At 36.8% G+C, this 20,680-nt stretch overlaps 1 protein-coding gene across 10 annotated transcripts in view; it reads left to right on the forward strand.

The window, feature by feature from the left end:
• Window positions 1-20,680, forward strand: part of INPP4B (inositol polyphosphate-4-phosphatase type II B) — a 778,265-nt gene that overhangs the window by 433,836 nt on the left and 323,749 nt on the right. For all 10 annotated transcript variants that reach the window (XM_045466827.1, XM_045466836.1, XM_045466862.1 and 7 more), the window contains 2 exons: window positions 2,662-2,780; window positions 4,807-4,923. In XM_045466827.1, coding sequence (XP_045322783.1) covers window positions 2,662-2,780; window positions 4,807-4,923 — 236 coding nt within the window. The remainder of the gene's footprint in view (window positions 1-2,661; window positions 2,781-4,806; window positions 4,924-20,680) is intronic.

A 20,680-nucleotide genomic window follows, 5' to 3' on the forward strand; every position in this document is an offset into this window, starting at 1 on the left:
AGGAGCTATCTGAATATGACTGAGTCAATAAAAAACATTTTACACAATAATAAAACACTAAATATTGGTAAATGTTGATATATATTGGTAAATATTAGTATAATGATATTGATAAACTTTATGTAGAAAAGTCCATTCATAAAAAAGGTAAACAGATGAAGAAATAAAGTGTTCAAGAGTTTGTGACTTAATGTCACATAACTAGTAAACAAGGAATCTAGGAATACAGCTCAGGAATTCTGACTGATCTTAGGGTCTTTCCATGATATCTTACAGCCTAAGTATTAGGGAAGAGAAAATCTTCTGGGGTTTTGGGAAGAAAAGAGATATGTACTGCCCGAGGTACGACTTTAGTTATTGTTTTTTGTGCTTGTTTTAAGATATGGAATATAAAGGAATACAAAGTGCCATTATTGTTGTTTTTACTTCTTCAGTATTGGGATATCTGCAAATTGGGTTGGAGAGAACACTTCAGTTTAATGAGACTTTGTCTGTTTTTATTAGGAGTGAGTCTGAGAGTTTCTCTCATAAAAGAGAGAATAGCAGCTTGCTTCTGGGAAATAATCACAGCCCACCACTGATAAGAAATCTGAAAAGGAGTAACTCATTTTGAGCAAACGTGTCATAAGCTCATAAGGTAGAGATGAGGCTGCAGGCAGAAAGAGTGAGAGATGCATATGTTTGAAGCAAATGAACTTCAGCTTTAAAATCCAAGACAGGTATAGTCAACATCAGTAGATGGAGAGAAAGCTGAACACCCTGAGCATATAACCAAGCAAATGAGTTATGAAGTTAAACAGATTAGTAAGGCAAGTAGAGGAAATGATCAAAGTAACACCAAAGAACAGGAAAGTTTAAATCTAGCTTTTTTTTTTTTTTTCCTTCCGGAGCTATGTTGACATTGAAACCTCACATCAATGTTTCCTAAAACTGCAGATCTCTTGGGTGGGACAGTAAAGAATTATGGCAGCAGGTCTTCCAAAGGTAGGTGCCATTTGTGCAGGAGAGGAATTCAGTACAGCAAGAAAAGAAATGGAACTAATGGGGAAAGATGTAAACAAAGCACCAGTGTTCTACTAATGTAAATGTGAGCACTTAATATTCCTAAGCCTCTAGTTTTCAATATGTAAAACTGAAATAGTAAGTCCAAGTTCTGTTTTGAGAAATAAAAAGATAATTAGCAAAATGCCTCAAAAACAGGGAGGGCTAAATTGTAGCTATTACTTTTTCCATACATGATTTCCTAAGCTCTCCTGTATTGATAGAGGCATTTAAAGAGAGGTGGTTTAAGTAAGGAAAAATCGTGACAAAATACCATACACGAACAAAAGGATCTCAAAGTCTGGCAGGAAGAATTAATGAGGTAAATATTTTGCCCAGCATTGCCGAGCTAGTAGAATTGGGTGAAAACCAGGCCTGTTTGGTTCCAAATCTCTATCCCATTCTGCTTTTATAAATGAGATGATCTGTAAGCCACTGGAAGATGCTAATTACATTTATAATTTCCTCTGCTTTCAAGTTTTGGATTTAAGCCATAGTACCTGTGTCCCAGTGGATGAAGGTCCTGTAAATTGCCGCGGTGACACAACATAGCTTAAATGCACCCATCCTCCTGTCCCTTCCTGTACCAGTCAGCACCTGTCAGAAGTGTGGGGTAAGGATGGTATAGAGCCCAGCACACTGTCATCATGGATCTAGAACCCAGTTTCCCCCAGCTCGCCTTAGGCCTTCAGCTGAGCATAACTTGAACCCCTTCTGGAGAGGAGCCTTTGCATCATATTTAGCCACCCAAAGGCAGGTAGTAAAACTATTTCAGAGCCAGGGGAGAAAGCACTGGGACAGATGTTGGACATGCTGCAAAGGAATGTAGTTTTGATTTTCCCTCAGTATTGTGGGAATGATATGTGGGAGGAGAAGATATTCAGGTAAATATGGTATGGTGATGAGAGTCTGTAATATGAGCCTGGTGTCTCAAAGGAAAGTTATTAGTTTGTGGCCCCTGGGCAAAAATTAACCCATCCTTATTCCATATTTCTGCCTCCCAGACTTGGCTGGCATCCCAGACAGAGGTCATTTTTAACCCCTCCTCTGCCTCTGGCTTGTGGCTTGCGTGCTGCTTTGGTAGTGTAGCCTCTCTTCCCAGTTTCTGTCACTGTGTATGATTGTAGGAGGCCAGCTCTAGCCAATAGACAGGTAAGGACCAAGGGCGCATTGGTACATTTGAACCAATCCAGCCAATGTCAATAAGGAACAGCGTAAAGTTTCCCGGATATAGCCCAACTCAGCTTACTTTGTCTGGGAGTGTGATTTAAAGCCCAGGGTTTAATGACTAATTAAAGTCCCTCAAGTCCCTGAGCTGTGTGTGCACAGTCACACGTTAGAGCCGGGATCCCCGGGCAGTCAAGACTAGCAGGAGCGGCAAATGTTGTCAGTGGAAATGAACTCTCAATTCAGCTCTGCAACACGTGACTTCCTATTTCTGTAAGGTACTTCCAAGGGACTTCCTCTGTAAAAAAAAAAAAAAAAAAAAAAAAAAAATCAGCCTAAGTCCCAGGAGATTTCATTCAGCGCCGTCGCTAAGTTTACTTCCAACTCAGACAGAAGTTTTCCCTGAGACATGGTGTTAGTTTCTTTTCTTTCTCTTTCCTCCGTCATTGTCAGCATGCAAGGATCTTGTGGCTCCTGTCCGTGATCGGAAGCTGAATACACTGGTGCAGATCTCAGTAATCCACCCGGCGGAGCAGGGTCTGACAAGATACTCAAGCACGGAAATCGTGGAGGTGAGTGAGCGAGCTGTGTGCCTGCATTTCTCTGCTCTGCTCTCACTCTCTCAGCCTCTTTCTGGATTTAAGCAAACAGCTGAAATAAGTTAGCCCATGGCCTGTAGCTATGCTATGTTACTGTCCTCTGTCATTTGAGAAAGCATACCTGAGGTTATTAAGCATGCATTGGTAACTTACCAGAATAAACAGATGAGAGAAGAACTTGCCTTTTTCATAAAAGACCTTATGTTTCTTTAGTAAATAGAAAGAAAAAAAAAATCCCATGTTGAATCCTTAAATATAGCAACAAGTAGGGAAAAAATATAGAGAGATTTTTTTAATTAAATGGAATGAATATTTGCTTTTGGGGGAAAAAAGAGAACCATAAAGTACCTAGAGAAGTTAAGTGTTTTTGCCCTTTTCGTTTTTTCCTATGTTCTTCAGTCTGCCCATGGAAACTTTATATTCTCTGCTATTTGTGTGTGTCTTTTTAAAGTAAGATGTTTTTCAAAGAAAGGTAGATGATTAATTTCAGAAACTGTAATGTTTCTAGCTAAAGGGTGTAAATATTACTCATCAGATGAGAGATTTCCTATTTACATTTATTGTTACTAATATACATTCAAAATGTGTTGGGAGGAAACTTGTTATTTTATTGGATCAGATTCAAAAGAGGAAGTGTTTCCCTTTTGATTATTTTGTTCTCATCATGCATATTTCATGAACTTAGTGAATAAGAGATACCTGAATATCTGGGACTAAAGAAAGTATACTATTTAAACTCCTTAGCTGTGCGTGATTTTTTTAGACTTGTGAACCCTGTCTGTTTTGCATGAGGAATTTCTCTGCAAGGAACTAAGTAGCTACCCCAGACCGGGTTTGCTCAATGCTGACCTGTGCCTGGCTGGCGGAATAAATGATTCAGACTGAACTCTACTCATTTCTCTAATGAGAATGACCCAGATCCTGTATGGAATCTTGAATCTGCCCTTTGGAAACTTTAGGTGCCAATGCTGGTATAATTTGTAGTTAATGCTGTGGTTGAATTAACAAAAATAGCCTCATTCATATAGCAAAAACTTGACTAAAATTATAAAGTTGTTTATGCTATGAAAAAAATTTAAGTATTGTTCCAATATAATTATTTTTAAAACATTGCCAAAACTTAAAAGAAATTATTTTGACACACTTCAGATGTTTATGTTTGAACATACATAGCTATTTGGGGCTGTTTTTTTCCAACGTGTCTAACACAGAGCTGAACAAAAAGTAGTATTTGTTGAGTACAAAGAGAAAGAATAAATGGATAAAAGAATAACTTGAGCTTTCAGAAACTCATAGATGCCTGGTTTACAGAATTGTAGCAAACATCTCCATGATATTTGGTAATATGCATATTTAAATATCGATGTCAAATTTAGTGTTGGATGTCAGCTCTCTAAAAATGAATTATGAGACATTGAACTATCCTGTGGGGTACATCCTAAACTAGTAATTTTATAGCCCCAAATCCATCATATAAAGTTTCTTTCATTAGTTTTCAAATTGGTTGGAGAAAAAAAAAAAAACCCAGCTGAACATCTCAAAACAAATGGACATTATCAGAGCATGGCTTTCAGCTGAATCATTACAGAAAGGAAGTAAATGGTACTTTATGAGAAAATAGCTTCATCTTACTTTGATCAGTCAATATCTTAGATTTTTGTATACATTTCATGTGAAATCCATTAAATGTATTCTAGGTGGACTGACAACTGACCCTAAAGGAGAGTTCTGCATATAATGAAAATAAGCTGTTTTTCCAGACTATTAGCAGCTGTGACACTGATGTAGTAGCATTTACTATCAACAGCTATATCAGTATTCGGGGCCTTCTGTCGCCCATGAGCATCATTTGGCAATTCAGATCTCTCTTCCAACAGAACTATTTCCTAGAAAAACAAACAGACTCAGACACATTTTCTGTGCTCTCGTGTGTCCCTGCATGCTGCCGGCTGCAGTTGCTGCTTTATTGAATCAAAGTTGTCTGCTGCTGCTGTTACAGGGAACAAGAGACCCACTGTTTTTGACTGGTGTCACATTCCCATCTGAGTATCCCATCTATGAGGAGACCAAAATAAAGCTAACAGTCTATGATGTCAAGGATAAGTCTCATGACACTGTAAGTACTTACACTTCTTTCTTTCTTTGGGAAAAGAAGTTATGCTTTTCCAAACTATTGGGTTTTGGATATAACTGGGCATTTTTCAAAGAGGGTATTTATACTGTGTTTATGCTTGCCTTATGTTTATAGTTTCCTGACGTCTCCCCCCACCCCCTTCCAATTCACTTGGTTTAGTGCCAAACTGGCAATTGGTTAGGAGCAAAAGCTTTCAGAACATATTTTTCTCTTTTTCAGGAAGGCTGGCTTGATCTCTTGGTTTACATTTCTGTTGTTGTTGTAAGGAGTTGCTGAAGGAGTCATATTGTGGGCATAAAGCAAGTAGAAAGGATTAACTTTACATGTTTCAAAACTTTCTAGAGATTGTAATTATTCTAAAACAGGAGATTGATAAAGGGCTCTATTTTCACAATTTCTTCCTGTACATATGAGAGAGAAACTCCCACTATTTTCCCGAAGTTGTTCCTGGCACTAAAACAAACAAGAAGTACTAGGCAGATGTTTTAAGAGGCCTATTTATGTGACGGTCATGTAAAGTCCCAATGGTCTTTTGTCCTAAATTCTTCAGTCTTCCCACGGTGTCTGACTTCTCTTCCATGACTGCCAGGTTAGATAGTGAAGTACCAGGCGTTACCTCTAGAGGCCACTCTGAAAATTCCTGGACAGAAGAGAATCCTGTTGGGTAGGTGCTGAGGAAGGGATGACTTCAAAGGAGCTCTCTTCTTTAAATCCCTCAGGTCAGCATGAATTTTTGTCTGTTTTCAAGACAGGGGAGCTACGGCAGTGTTGATGATCAATAGTGAAGCACATGCCAGGAAACACTGAAGGCAGGGAGGCCTTTAGGTACCAGAAGAGTTCCTGTTGAAGCTAAGGGGCACTGCTGGACCTTGGGAATCACACATACCTAGTCTGAGGAAAGCATCACTTGAAACTTAACCCTCACCTAGGTTATGGTTCAAGTAGATAGTGGGAGGAGGTGATACAACTGTGCAGGGGAGTAGTAAGCAGGGAAACGATTAGGATGATGGGACGGTAAGCAGCAACTATGGGATTTTATGTTCCTCCAAGCACATGATCAAATTCAGTCCTCCCGGCAGTCCCAAGGCACAGACAGGACAGAATATGGAAAGGACAGAGGTATAGCAACACTATGTTACAGAAATGAATGTTTTCCCTAAACTCTCAAGTTTGTGAAGTCCTTAGAAATATCAGAGTTAGAAATATTAAATACCTAAGGTGCTTCTAGTCCCTTCACTCTCTCTCATTTAAAATGTGCATGGATGTTAATGCTTTAGGGATAATCAGCTTACTCATTAATTATACTTTTTGTTGGCTTCTGTTCTGAAAGCTAATTATTTACGGTCTTTTAAAGACTTCCTTCCTTGATCAGAGGTGTCATCACATAAAAGTATTGGATGAACTGGGATTCCTGCTGTAAAATACGACTTGTGAAATTTGAACACACTTAAGAAATGCAAGCGGCTTTCATTTACAAAGAGCTGTTAATTAAGGCATAACCTCTTCCTTAAAATAACTAACAATTGGTTCTGGATATGGAAGTGTAAATAGAAACAGAGTCTATTAATATGCTAATAATCCCCACAGACATATAGTCTTTATCCTGGAAGTTTTTCTCTTGTTTCTTAAGATTTTCTTTGGGTTGGGGGTGGGAGAGGGTAAGAAGAGGAAGCAGGAAGTGGTTTTAAAGTACAATTTGTAATGATGAGCACGTAACAACCTAAAACAATTTAAGATCATAATACTTTTAAGACCTACGAAATGAAAATATGTGTTTGTGTTTTAGAAAATTAATGAATTATGTGCTTGTATTTAAAAGTAGTTTAAATATTTGATCCTAGTAAATCATTGATCATGTTAGGCTGGCCCAAAACAATGAGATCTTCTACCAACTGAATACTAACTAGTTGAGTCGGATGACTAAGTTGCTTGCTCTTTCCTATTGAGTTTATCATTACTTGGAGTTCATCAGTCAAATAAATTTGTTACTTTGCCATTTCATATTCATTGACATACCTATTTATATTAGATATTTTTAAAGAGAAATGATAACCTTTCATCTGTGCCCTTGATATGGCTATTATCTAACTAGTCATTGTTCTTGTATTCCTCCAAACATTGGACCTAAGATTGATTACCTTAACTTAGTAACTTCAGCAGAAATGCAATTAATCATTATAATGAATGAGAAGAGTCTGTTGATTCAGAATGACTATTGTTTCCTCCTACTACATTCTTCATCCTCCTCATTCACTTCAGCAAATCTCTCACTGTGGCAGATGGATGGATAATGCTTGGCAGGTGGGAAGGTAGGTTATGGTTGGGTGATAGGGTCATTATTAAAATTAGAGTGACTGGGGTGCCTAGGTGGCTCAGTCGCATCCAACTCTTGATCTCTTCTCAGGTCATGATCTCAAGGTTGTGAGATCAAGCCCTGTGTTGGGCCCTGTGCTGAACATGGAGCCTGTTTAGGATTCTCTCTCTTTCTCTCTCTCTGCCCCTTCTCTGCTCACATGCATGCTCTCTCTCTTTCTCTCTGTCTCTCTCAAAATAAATAAATAAACTTAAAAATAAAATAAGAATGAACTTTTTATTAATTTCCTCACCATGAGGAAATTACCTTTTTTCTCAGAATGGGCTCTCTGATATCCAGCTGTTTGGTGGGGACTTCAAAGATTGAAATTGAAGCCCGTGTCCAGCATAGGAGAAGCCAAGTTCTAATCATGAAGCTCACGTTTTCTGAACATATACTGGTTGTCTGCTCTATTTTAAACTTCCTAGAAACTGAAACAACATAGACAAAAGTATTTTTAGCATGTTATTTACAGTGTTGAGCCCTAGGGAATCATGTTGGGAATCTGGGTCTTTCATATGTTACAGAAACGACTCAGAAAAAGGTGAAATTTACATAGGAAAAGAACATCATCATCAAACTTTGTCTTTTTCCACTTCTTCCCATACAACTGATGTTTTGGAAGATACTGAACAAGGCTCTTTCAACACTCAGATAAGGACAGCCATCAATCTGCAAACACATGATTAGGTCACAGAATTGGTTTACTCATGGTAGAAATGTGAATTTCTATATATTTTGCAAGAGCACAAATTGCTTTATTCCTTTTGTTCTTAGAGTAAATGTTTGCTGTATCCCTCAACTTGTTAGATGTTCAGTTTATAGGACAGAGTCCTGTGTCCATTAGACACTGAACATTTCTCAGGTGAGAATATATGTCCTAAGACATTTTTTACTGCCAGTTACTAGCAATCCTCCATTTGTACCTTTCAGAAAAAGTTACCTTATCAAGATTAGATGTAAGTGTATTGAACTGTATGAGTTATATGTTCAAGGCAGTTCACTTCTAGTGCAGTTACCTATATGGAAGTGTCTAAGTTTTTTGTGTGTGTTTTTCTATGGAAAAGAAAATCATTTACATTTTGTATACTTTGACTTGGCTTGATTTTCTACACTGACTTTTGAGAAGGTTAGGTATAATTATACTTGTTGAGATTCAAATTCTATAAGCTGGCCTTCTTCTCTATCTTCTATAGAAGGTATAGTACAGCTTTTTCCTTAAAAAGAAATCGCTATTATTGATCACTAAGCATATACCAAACACTATGGTTAATATGTATGGTTTGTCCTTAGGCTCTAAAAAATTCTTTGAGGGAAGTATTACTGCGTCCATTTCAAAGATGAAAAAATTGAGATTCTAAAGCCTTAAGTAGGCCAATTCAAAGATCCTGTCTTTTCTCAAGTGTACATATGTTGTTAGGATTGCCCTCATTTTCACTCCCACACGATGGTATTTTTATTTCAGCTGGTATTTTAAAAGCATTCTTTATTTAGGTCTTCAAAACTGATTGAGAAAAAAAGTGTTAATATGTCAATATAGGGGAAAAACATATCCAAATTTTTAAGCACTTAGATTAAGTGTGTATAACTAATTGCAGATGTCTGAATACATTTTATAATGAAGTGGCCAACTAATCATGAAACAACAGCTATTGTTACCTGTTGTGAAGTGACTAAGTTTATGTCTTAAACTTTTGCTTTTGTCCACCTGGCCTTGTTTTCTCTTTTCTTTTGTGTGTGCCACAAGGTCTTCTCAACTTGCTGGTTTACTCAGACTTTGTCTTCTGTAACGCTTCTGTCTCCATCATAATATAATTTGCAAGGGGAATTACTGATTCTGAATCCATAGTATAGAGGTAGTTCAAGGTTCTAAAATATTGCTGCCCTTCAAATAAAACTTCACTTTCTTTCTACATGTTGATAAATGGTACATATTTACAAAGAGCATATTTATATTTTATTGAAGCATAATTTATATATGATAAAAAGGACAGATATAAAGTTTCAGTTTGATGACTTTGACAGTTGCATATGACCATATAACCTATGCATATTCAAGATATAGAACATTTCCATCATTCCAAAAAGTTCCTTTGTGCCTCATTCTTGTCAATTGCCACCCCACATACTCTGAGGCAACAACTTTCCCATATATATATCACCATAAGTTTGTTTTGCTTGTTGAAATTTATGTGAATAAAATCATATAATATGTGTTCTCTTGTGCCTGGTATCTTCTGTTCAAACACGTTTCTGAGATTCATTTATGTTGCTGAGTGGTATTATTACTGAATGGCATTATGCTGTAGAGACACCACAATTTGTTTATTCATTCTCTTATGGATGGGCATTTAATTACTTGCAGCTTTTGACAACAATGAATAAAGTGTGTATGAACATTTGAGTACATGTATTTGTGTGGGTATTTGTTTTTATTTTGGGAGGTAAATACTGAGGAGTTAAAATTGTTAAATCATAGGGCAGATGTTTGTTTAACTTTTCTAGGAACTGCCAAACTGTTCTTCAAAGTTATTGTATGGGTTTATTCTCCTATTCTTAATTCTGTATGAGAGTTCCAGTTAAGTCCACTAATAATGATATTGTCGATCATTTTCGTTTAGCATTCTAGTGGGTATGAAGTGGTATCTTAATGGGTATTAATTTGCATTTTCCTGATGACTGATTCTTTACCTTTTCCTATGCTTAGTGGCCATTCATCTTTTCTGTTTGCAAGTTTCTGTTCACGTTTTTTCCCTTTAAAAAAAAACGGGTTTTCTTTTTATTGTTGATTTATAAGAACTTTTCATATATGTGGATGTAAGTGGTTTTATGAATATAGGTGTTACAAGGGCTTCTCCTCCCTTTGGCTTACCTTATAATTTTTCTAATGATGTATTTTGTTATTCAGGGATTTTAAATTTTGAGTGAGTTCAGTTCATCAATCTTTTCACTCATAGTGTTTTTTGTGCCCCCAAAGATTATTATGCCTCAGGTCATGAGAGTATTCTCCAGTGTCTTCCTTCAGAATGTTCTATCATTCTAGCCATTACATTGATGAATGAGATAGGGATCAAAGTTATTTTTCCCATGAGGATATCCAGTTATTGCAGCAATTTGTCAAAAATACTTTTTTCTTCATTAAATTTAGTTGGTGTCTTGAATAGAAATTCAGTTGTCTATTGATAGATGCAGGTCTATTTCTCAATGATCTCTTTTCTTCCATTGATCTCTTTATCTAGCATCATGACAATAACACAAAGATTGTAGCTTTATTGTAAGTCCTGCCACCTTTGTGCTTTTTATCAAGATTTTTGTTTTATTTTGCCTATTCTAGAGCCTTAGTTTTTCCACATAAATTTGAAAACAGCTTGTCAATTTCTTCAATTGGGATTGTTGGGATTTTCAACAATCTGTTGAATTTTCATTGGGATTTTCATTGGAATTTTGTTCAATGTATATATCATTTTGGAGGGAATGGACATCTTAACAATACTGAGTCTGTTAATCTTTAAATATGCTAGACATATCTATTTATTTACGTATTTAAATTTTATCAGGAATAGGGGCGCCTGGGTGGCGCAGTCGGTTGAGCGTCCGACTTCAGCCAGGTCACGATCTCGCGGTCCGTGAGTTCCAGCCCCGCGTCGGGCTCTGGGCTGATGGCTCAGAGCCTGGAGCCTGTTTCCAATTCTGTGTCTCCCTCTCTCTCTGCCCCTCCCCCGTTCATGCTCTGTCTCTCTCTGTCCCAAAAATAAATAAACGTTGAAAAAAAAATTTTTTTTTAATTTTATCAGGAATACATTTGTGTTCACATCATTTGTGTGTGATCATAATATATTTTAAGACTTATTTCTAGGTATACTTGATAGTTTTTCATGATAACATATAAGGTATTTTTTAAAATATAGCTTTAGGGGTGCCTGGGTGGCTCAGTCGATTAAGCATCTGACTCTTGATTTCAGCTCAGGTCATGATCTCCTGGTTTGTGAGATTGAGCCCACATCAGGTTCTGTGTTGAGAGTCTGGAACCTGCTTGGGATTCTCTCTGTCTCTGCCCCTCCCTCTCATTCTCTCTTAAAATAAATAAGTAAACATAAAATATACGTGTATATGTGTATATACACACACACACACACACACACACACACTATATATATATATATATATATATATAGTGTGTGTGTGTGTGTGTGTGTGTGTATATATATATATATACATATACACATATATATATATATATAGTTTTAAACTCTTGTTTGTTAGTATGTAGAAATACAATTACTTTCTGCGTATTGGCCTTGTAACCTACAGTCTTATTAAATTCACGTATTAGTTCTAAAACATTTTTTAAAACTCCATAGGGTTTTATAAATATATAATCATGTTACCTGCGAATAATGAAAAATTTATGTTTTCTTTTCCAGTCAAACTGCATCTTATATTTCCTTATTGCACTAGCTAGGTGCAATAGGACTTTCAGTATAATATCAATAGAAGTGGTAACAGTGGAAATCCTGGTTTTGTTTCCAGACTTAAGGAAGAAGTGTTCAGTAATTCAACATTAAATGTGATCTTAACTGTAGGCTCTTCATCGATGTCTTTTGTCAGATTGAGGAATTTCTCCCTATCCCTAATTTTCTGTGAGTTTTTTATCACAAGTAGTATTGAATTTGGTCCAATGGCTTTTTTTGGTATATATTGAGAGGCTTAAATGTTTGTCTTACTTATTCTGTTAATGTAGTGAATACATTAATTCATTTCTGTAAGTTAAGCCAACCTTAGATTACTGGAGGCATTTTTTTTTCACTTGGCAGCAATCTCTCTCAAGCTCTCTCTCAAGCTTCAGCCTAGCACATGGGGAAATCGACCTCTGCTCCTCTGCTTCACATTGGAAAAAGCCCTGTGCAGCTCAGTGGTAAAATCTCTCAGCTCTCCTGTACATTGAAATCTCCTCCTTCAGTATGTGATGTCCCATGGGAAGGAGTAGGTGGATGGGCAAAATTCATTCATGCAATGGCTAGGGCTCCTCACGGCTCAAATCTCTCATGCCAGGCAACATGTGCTCATTAAAAGTTTATTACGAGTCCATCTGGTTTCTATGGAAGATCCTCCGCTTCCTGCTGCTCAGCCAGGAATAATACCAGCCATGGTATGTCTTCCTCCAGGAACAGTCTGTCTTTCCCTGGATTTCATTTCATTTGGTTTATTTACATCCTCAGTTTTCTGATGGGTTTAACAAAAACTGATTTGGTGGTGTATCTGATGTTACTATAGGAGTGGCTGTCTCTTGCAAATTTTTGCATCTTAACCAGAAGTGGAAGTACTATATATTTAAGTTCTTTCCTTTAGCATTTATGCTACTCTCTCTATATTTGCATTTCCATCTCCTTTTCCCCTCCTCTGTGGTTTACATATTCAGTGCATTACAATCTATGCTGCTCTTTACGTTGTTTTGCTTTCCTCTTTTATTCCTGTTTTCTGTGTTACTATCTTCATTCACACAGTACTTGCTCTATATCATCTGTTCAGGGCTTTTGTTTGTTTATTGTTTTTGTTTGGACTCCCACAATAGAGGAAAGAATATTCAATACTTCCTTACTTTCCCTAAGAAAATGTTTGCATGGAGACAGGCCAGCTATTGGACAGTCTTATTTGAAATAAGAAAATGAATTTACTCATGAAGTAAAGGAAGTTTCTTACAAAACCTTTTGGCCTTAGCAGAGTGGCCGCTTGACTCTGTGAAGTCGCCACATCCTTATTTCATGGAGATTAGCAGAACTGTATTTTGAATATTTTCAAACTTAGCTGTCTACAAATGTGTGTGTTAGAAACATTGTTTAACCTAGCTTAAAACACACACACACACACACACACACACACACACACACACACACTAATACCTAGAATTAATTTGCCTTTTTTCCAATTAAGATAGAAATGATGATGTGTCATCTGGGTGGCTCAGTTGGTTAAGCTTATGACTTCAGCTCAGGTCATGATCTCGTAGTGCATGGGTTCAAGCCCCAAGTTGGGTTCTGTGCTGACAGCTCAGAGTCTGGAGCCTGCCTCAGATTCTGTGTTTCCCCCTTTTTCTCTGCCCCTCCCCGACTTGTGCCCTCTCTCAAAAATAAATAAATAAACATTAAAAAATAGAAATGATGACATAAGGTCACTTCCCATTCTCTTTTCAAAGCTGGGAAAGTTAATTAATGTTAATCACAAACATAGAGAGCCATAATTTACCCTGTGTTTCCCAATGAACTCTTATTCTGAGTCTGACTTCCATTGAACATTCAAGAATGACTGAATTTTTTACTCTCATAAGTTTTGAGCAGTGAGCACTTTTCATTTTAGGCATCATGAAATATCACTGGGAAGAGTGGTTGGGGGAGTTGCAGGGTAATTCTGTTTTGAGCCTGTTGAGTCCACAAACTGGAGTTTAGTCATGTCAGTATAAATCTAATTTGATGGGTGCTTCCCAGAAGTTTTAGGAAGTTCTCTGATTCCTTATCATAAGGGAACAGAAATGTAGGTAGTGAGGTTTGACCCAGGAATACAGCCTGTGTACATATGGAGCACCTTAACACCAAAACCTGATGAATGTTAAAAAAATAAAATAAAAGCTATACCCAAATTTCAATTAGAAACATAGGTACATAAGTTGTAAGTGAAATAGCATTCAGTAGAATTCATCTGTGTGGAAAAAGAAAAATACATTCTGGAAAGCAAAAATGGCTCAATATCAGAACATCTATCAACATAATCTATTTTATTAAGTAAAGGAGAAAACTCATTTGATTCTGTCAAGGGATGGTAAAGATGCATTTAATAAATCTAGTGGTCATGTCTAATAAAAAATAAATAGATTATATTACAGAAATATAAAAAACTATCTGAATAAGATAATATAAATGTTCAAACAATGAAGTGCTAAAATCATTTCGATGAGACACCTAATTAACCACTATCATCATTATTCTTCAACATCTTCTTGGAGACTATAGAAAATACAATGAGAAAATTATATTACTTATGTAAAATTTGGAAGACAAGAAGCAAAACTGTTTATATATTGATGTGATTAAAATATCTGGAAATCCCAAGCAACTTTAGAAATAAAAACCAAATATGATTTGGTAAGTTGGTTGGTTATAAGATCAATATATTTAAAAATCAATAGCACCCTTCTTTTATAGCTTATGTTACATAGAAAAGTATAAAATCTTATTAAAAACTATAAAATAAGGTATTTACCAATAGGAAAACTTACTTGTGTTAGAAAATAATATAATTACCATCAATCCAAATCAATTTATAAATTTAATGTAATTGCAAATAAAATATTATAAGTATTTTTATGGAGAGGGATTTGGGGGACTGGATAAAGTGACCTTAAAATTTACTTAACTAAATCAATATCCAAGAATAGCCAAAGACATTTTTAAAAATAGTAAGATTTGCCTGATCAGGCATTAAAACAGAACATAAAGCTACTGCAGTCAAATCTATGTGGTTTGATCATAGGAATAGATGAATAGAGAAGTGAGACAGAATATCAAATCTAAGAGCAGATTCCAGGAAAGCTGATAATTGACTCTATGAGGTAGATGGTTTAAGTCAGCAGGTAAAGAGTAGATTATTTAATACAAATGGTATTGGTTAAATGACTGTCCATCTGGAAGAAAATGATAGTACAGTCGTATGTGTAAAAATACATTTCACATAGATTAATTAAATGTAGAAACTAAATTGCATTAAAGCTCTTGCAAGATAGTTTAAAAGATATATAATCTAGAGGCAGGAGGTAGGGAAAGTTTTCTTAATAATGGGAGTCCATAAGTTGACATTTAGTCAACAAAAGTTGACATTTGACTATATGGAAATCTACACATTTTACATGAGGATCTATGGCATAGACAAGACAGAAAAAGTAGATATGGAAAACTATATGCAAGTCAAAGATTGGTGGATTAATCCCTATAATATTTAAAAAGTTCTTTCAAGTTTAGAAAAGGATATTTAAGGAGGTTGTCCTCAGAAGAATAAATCTAAATGACCAAGAAACATTTAAAAATATTCTAACTGTATATTCTTGGAAACACAAAATTAAAATAGCAATGTGATCATCAATTTTTACTAATAAACTGGCAAAAATTTTAAAGACCATTGTTGGCAGGGATGTGGGAAAAAGTGTGCTCTCATGCACTGTTGATTTAATGTGAAATTTTACAACTTAAAAAAAAAACAATATGCCAGCATTTATTAAAATGGAAAATAAGTATACATTTTGATTTGGCAACGTTACTCCTGGTTATTAACCTCTTCCAAGTAAAACACTTGTACTTGAGGATATATGGAAAAGGGTGTTTGAGCATTGCTCAAATAGTGAAAAATTAGAAACAGGGTGAATGCTTATCAGTAGTGAAGTGTGTGAAAAAATTCTGGTGTGTCCAAACTAGGGATATTATGAAGCCTTAGAAAAAGAAGGTGTGATTCATGGGAGTTCTAAAAGCAGACCTGGAAGATTCAGGAGGGACTGCATAATTGAGAAAAGCAAATGCCAAAAATAACGTGTAATCTAATTTCATGAAAACAAAACTACTAATGAAAAATGCCTTTATATATGTATGTGTGTTGTTTCTGTATTTAAGATAGTATATAATTGTAGATGACTGTTACGAGTATGTAGAAAATATAGGAGGGTTAAGGCAATGGGTTGAGTGGGGGAGGAGGGGTGTGGATGATGAGGCAGAGTAAAAGAAGAGATAAAGGAGAGCATGAAATAAAATAAGTGTGATAAAACAGTCATGTTAACGGATTTGCTGACGGAATTCCTTATTTTTAATAAATTAAAATAAATGTAACTTTTAAAAATGACTGCCATTCCCATTACTTTTATACAAAATATGTCATCCTAAGAGGAGTGTTCCTTTTGCATCTTGAAGATTCAATATGGGAAGTCTGTCCGTGGTCCTGGATGAAAGGGAACTGCAGTGAACAAGTGGCAGCCTGAAGGAGTACTGGTGGGCACAGGGCAGGGGCTTCAGCATCTGGGGAGATGTGAGGGACCCACTGTCGGGGATCATCTGCATGGAATGGAGGCAGCAGCCGAAAACATCACCGAGCTCGTTCAGAAGAAGAAGAAGAAAATGGCAATCATCTACAATACTTGATGAAGTCCGTGGGAACTCCCCGAACTAACTAGGGGGGTACTCGTCGGGGTCTCTTGCATCTGCAATCTCAGGGGGAAGCACGATCTTCCCATGCTACATTATAGTATGCTGTGCAATGAATTTGTGCTTCAAAGTAGATCTAGGAACATTTATCTTTCCACCTGCTAACAGTAGTCGAGTGATCTGATAACTGACTGCTGTGATTTGTGAGTCTGACTTGGACTCCGAACTGAGTTATTTCTGCTTCAATTTATTTCCCCCGTCTCTGGGATATTTCACTCATTCCTACAGTTTTCAAGTATCCCCCAGCTGTTACCGTTTGTTCAGCATCTTAGGCCATTCGTGCCTGGCTGGCCAGCCCTGTCTCATTCTTACAGCAGCTTTCTTGGCTCAGCTGACATGCAGGTGGAAACTCCGTGCACACCCTGTCCAATGCGGGTGATCCCTGAAACACACCGTGGGCACTGAGGACACATGTTGTGCTTTGGCCTCCCATTCTTTCTTGGTTTTGCAAAGCTGAAATGTGATGTGTTGCCAAAACATTTCTTCTGATCAGAAAGGAGCAGAAACTAGTGATTTAAAAGGTTAGACTGCTTCAGCTAGGAATAGCTTTTAATTACCGAAAGTTTCTATACACCGCACAGCGGGAACAAAAGGAAATTCTAAAGAAACATAGGCTTTCCTTAGAGCCATCTGAATGGAATGATAATAAAAACTAAGTTCAGGCTGGTATTTAAATTCACGTGAAAATTATTTTTAAACCCACTGAGCAGAGTCATGTACACCAAGGCAGAAGGTGATGTCACATCCTGAAAAATGTTAAGGGACATCTGTTTCCACATCCCAAAGATTTTCTTCTTATGTTGCCATGAGCCAGGTTACTTAGGTTTCATGGCATTAAGTCAAGCTGTCTTTTAAGATGTGCTCATTGAGGATGGAGCTAAATGTTAAGGTGGCAGCTGTTCCTTACATCATGTCCTAAGGAATTCAGTATGTGAATTCCTGAAAATATTGGTCTCACATACAAACTTGGGTAATTGTTTTTAACCATGATAGAGAAAGCAGCCTTCGGAAGGCACTATGGAGATTTGTTTAATCACATATGGGGTCTATAGGGATATTTAAAATTTTATTTATTATTTTTTTAATATTTGTTTTTGTGAGACAGAGACACAGAGTGTGAGCAGGGGAGGGGCAGAGAGAGAGGGAGACACAGAATCTGAAGCAGGCTTCAGGGTCTGAGCCCCCGACATGGGGCTCGAACTCATGGACCTGAGCCAAAGTCAGACGCTTCACCAACTGAGCCACCCAGGTGCCCCATGGATATTTAAAATTTTAAATATTATTCTTCTCTTTTTTAAACTGCTATTTTGGTTTTATGAAAAGGGCATTTATAGGCATATTAGTGGTTTAAAATGTGTGAAAGCAGTTTCCCAAGAAAAGCTTAATTGGATAGGATTTAATATAAACAAGAAGTCACCCACTGCAAACCCCAGCAAGCCTCCATTTGGGGCATTTAAAGTATGTGCTAAAGCTACCATGTTTGCTTTTCATTCCTGAATTTAAGTTGAGGCATAGTGAAATGTAAATAGCAGCTTGCTCTGGCCTCAGAGCAGCAAAGAAATGGGGGCCTCATGATAGAACCTCTAGACAGGTGCATGCATATTCGCACATACATATACACCCAGTTTTAAATATGAATATGTATATTGAGTACATATATTGAATATGTATATTGAGTAATATAAGGCTTTAAACATTAAGTAAGGCTTTAAACTTTAAATTCCAGGATCAAATTCATTTGTTGTCCCCCCAAAAAGCCAGAAATATCCTTAGGGCGATGTTAATATTCAGAGAAATGTTCTTCTCTCTGTAAAGAGAACTTTTTCAGGTGGTGTAGGTTTAAAGGCAGAAGCTTGTCTCTTAGATTCTGCTTCACTGCTTTCTCCATTCTGCTTTCTCCAGCACACATGTGTAATAGTTGCTTTCCCTGGGTGTCCCACCTTGAACTTGCAACCTAAACAAGTATCTGAGAAAAAGCAATACCAAACTGGAGGTGAACTATTGTGACAAAAACCATGAGGCATCTGAAAACCCCACCAGTGGATATAATATTTCTGAATGCTATTATGGGAAAATGCAGTGCACGTAGTGTTACAAAGGACTGTAGCAAGAACGTTTTCAAACCTGGGATCAGAAATACAACTCTTGGACCCTTCAAGGATTCCTTCTCAACTATGATGCTGCATTGAGAGCACAGAACATACAGTTAAGAACTGGAAGTTCTAATCTCAGATCTGCTACTTAGTCGTGTGACCTTAGACAAGTTATCCATTTGGGGACTCAGTTTCCCCAGCTCTAAAATGATCATCAATCCTGCTCTGTCTACTACTGGAATGAAAACAGACTAACATATGTAAAAGTGCTCTGGAAACTAAAAACGTAGTAGAAATGCAAGTATCATCATCATTTACTGCAGATATTATTCAGATATTATTCTGGCACTCAGGGCATTCTTTCCTGAGTGACACTGATATATTTCCAAGATCAGGATTAGTGGTTTCATGGTATCAGACTCCTCAAGGCTGACCATGTTTCCAGTGAACTGGTCAGTCTGGATACATTGGATGTTCTTGCCTGGTGACTTGTGGCTGGGTGCAGAGCCCATACTGTGTACCAGCCATGTTTCAGTTTGAGACATATGAACAGCAATGAATAAGAATCTATTTTCTTTGTTGTTATTTTAGCATTTCATTTATCTGATACTCTGCAGTTTGATTCTCCAACGTCCATTTCCTGTGAGTGTTTCTTTCCAAAGGGGAGAAAAACTGGAAAAGATGATTACTGCAAAGGCGTGCCCAAATTTTCCACTGTAGTCATTTTAATACTGATTCTCCTTCTGACTTGGGTTACACATAGCAGTGTGCCTGTGGGTCTGTCTTCTGAAACCACTGTGAAAAGGAGTATGAGAGAGAGAGGAAAAAAAAACCTCTTCTTTATGATTCACTTTTCAAATCATACTTCTACCTGATGGGCTGACCAGCAAATCACCTTTTCCCTCTTTTTCGTTCTTCTAACTCTGAGTTATTATCCAGTTTGATTTTTGACACATCATTCAAACTGCCTAATGTGAAAGGCTTTTATAGGATTCTTTGACCTTGGATGGAGCAGAAAGTAAAGAATTCTTTTGTACCTTCCTCACAAACTTACTTCACTTTCCTTCTAACGACTTTTATTAGACAAAAGATTAGCAGAATGTTTCTTCTCTAGCCTGACCTCATGAGATTCATGAATGCTTAACTAGATGAGATTGTTTGAAGAGCTTCTGAGGCCATAGCCACCTAAAAATTGTGAAAAAAAAAGTTTTGTTTCTATAAGGAAAATGGTTTAACCATTTGGACTCTCAGAAACATCAAAGATAGAAGGAAGGTTTTGAGTGTTATTAATTAATTAAACATCAGACCAAACTACAAGTCGTGTTACTGCATGACAGATTAAAGATAAGGATTATCTTATTACTTTATAGTTATCCATATCACTTCACCCTTTAGAACAGTGCTAATTCTTTTTGGGGCATCACAGAAAGTAAAGAACAAATAAATGACATAAAACTCCAATAATTACAAATAATTCATATATGCAGTATTACATTTGACCCTCCTAGGTACCCTGCTGTGTTATATAGGGCCCTGGCATGTCAGGAAAGTAATTTTAAACAATTTGCTGAGGGTCACCCTGAAATCACCAGAATCTAAGTTTTCTGCTGTTGAATCCACTGGACTGTACGAAGTTTCTTAGGAATAATATTAAAGTCCCTACCTCTTTTACTAATTTGAGTTTGATGATGATTTTCAATCAATCCACTGCTGAGGATAACCACACCTATAAATGTGGTTAACAACTTCCTTTTTAAGTTGACCTTTAGTGAGAGGAATAGGGGAATTTATTTTTCAAAGGCACTATGGATATCTAGAGTAACTACCTTGGATAATGTATCTTGTTCACAGGGTCAGTGTACCTGAATAAAGGTGCTGAAATGCCCTGATGGCCTTTTGATTGTTTATTTCTATTTGGATAAGTGTGCCTTAGGCTACTGTGTAATAGCTTTGATAATTATATGATAGTACTATTTGGCCTGTCCCAAGTTAGCTGGCTTATAGAATATGATTCTTCTCTTTAGAAGAACTGGCATCCAAGAGAAGCTCACCCATGT

This window comes from Leopardus geoffroyi, chromosome B1 (assembly GCF_018350155.1).
Source record: "Leopardus geoffroyi isolate Oge1 chromosome B1, O.geoffroyi_Oge1_pat1.0, whole genome shotgun sequence".
In the NCBI taxonomy this organism is placed as follows: Eukaryota; Metazoa; Chordata; class Mammalia; order Carnivora; family Felidae; genus Leopardus; species Leopardus geoffroyi.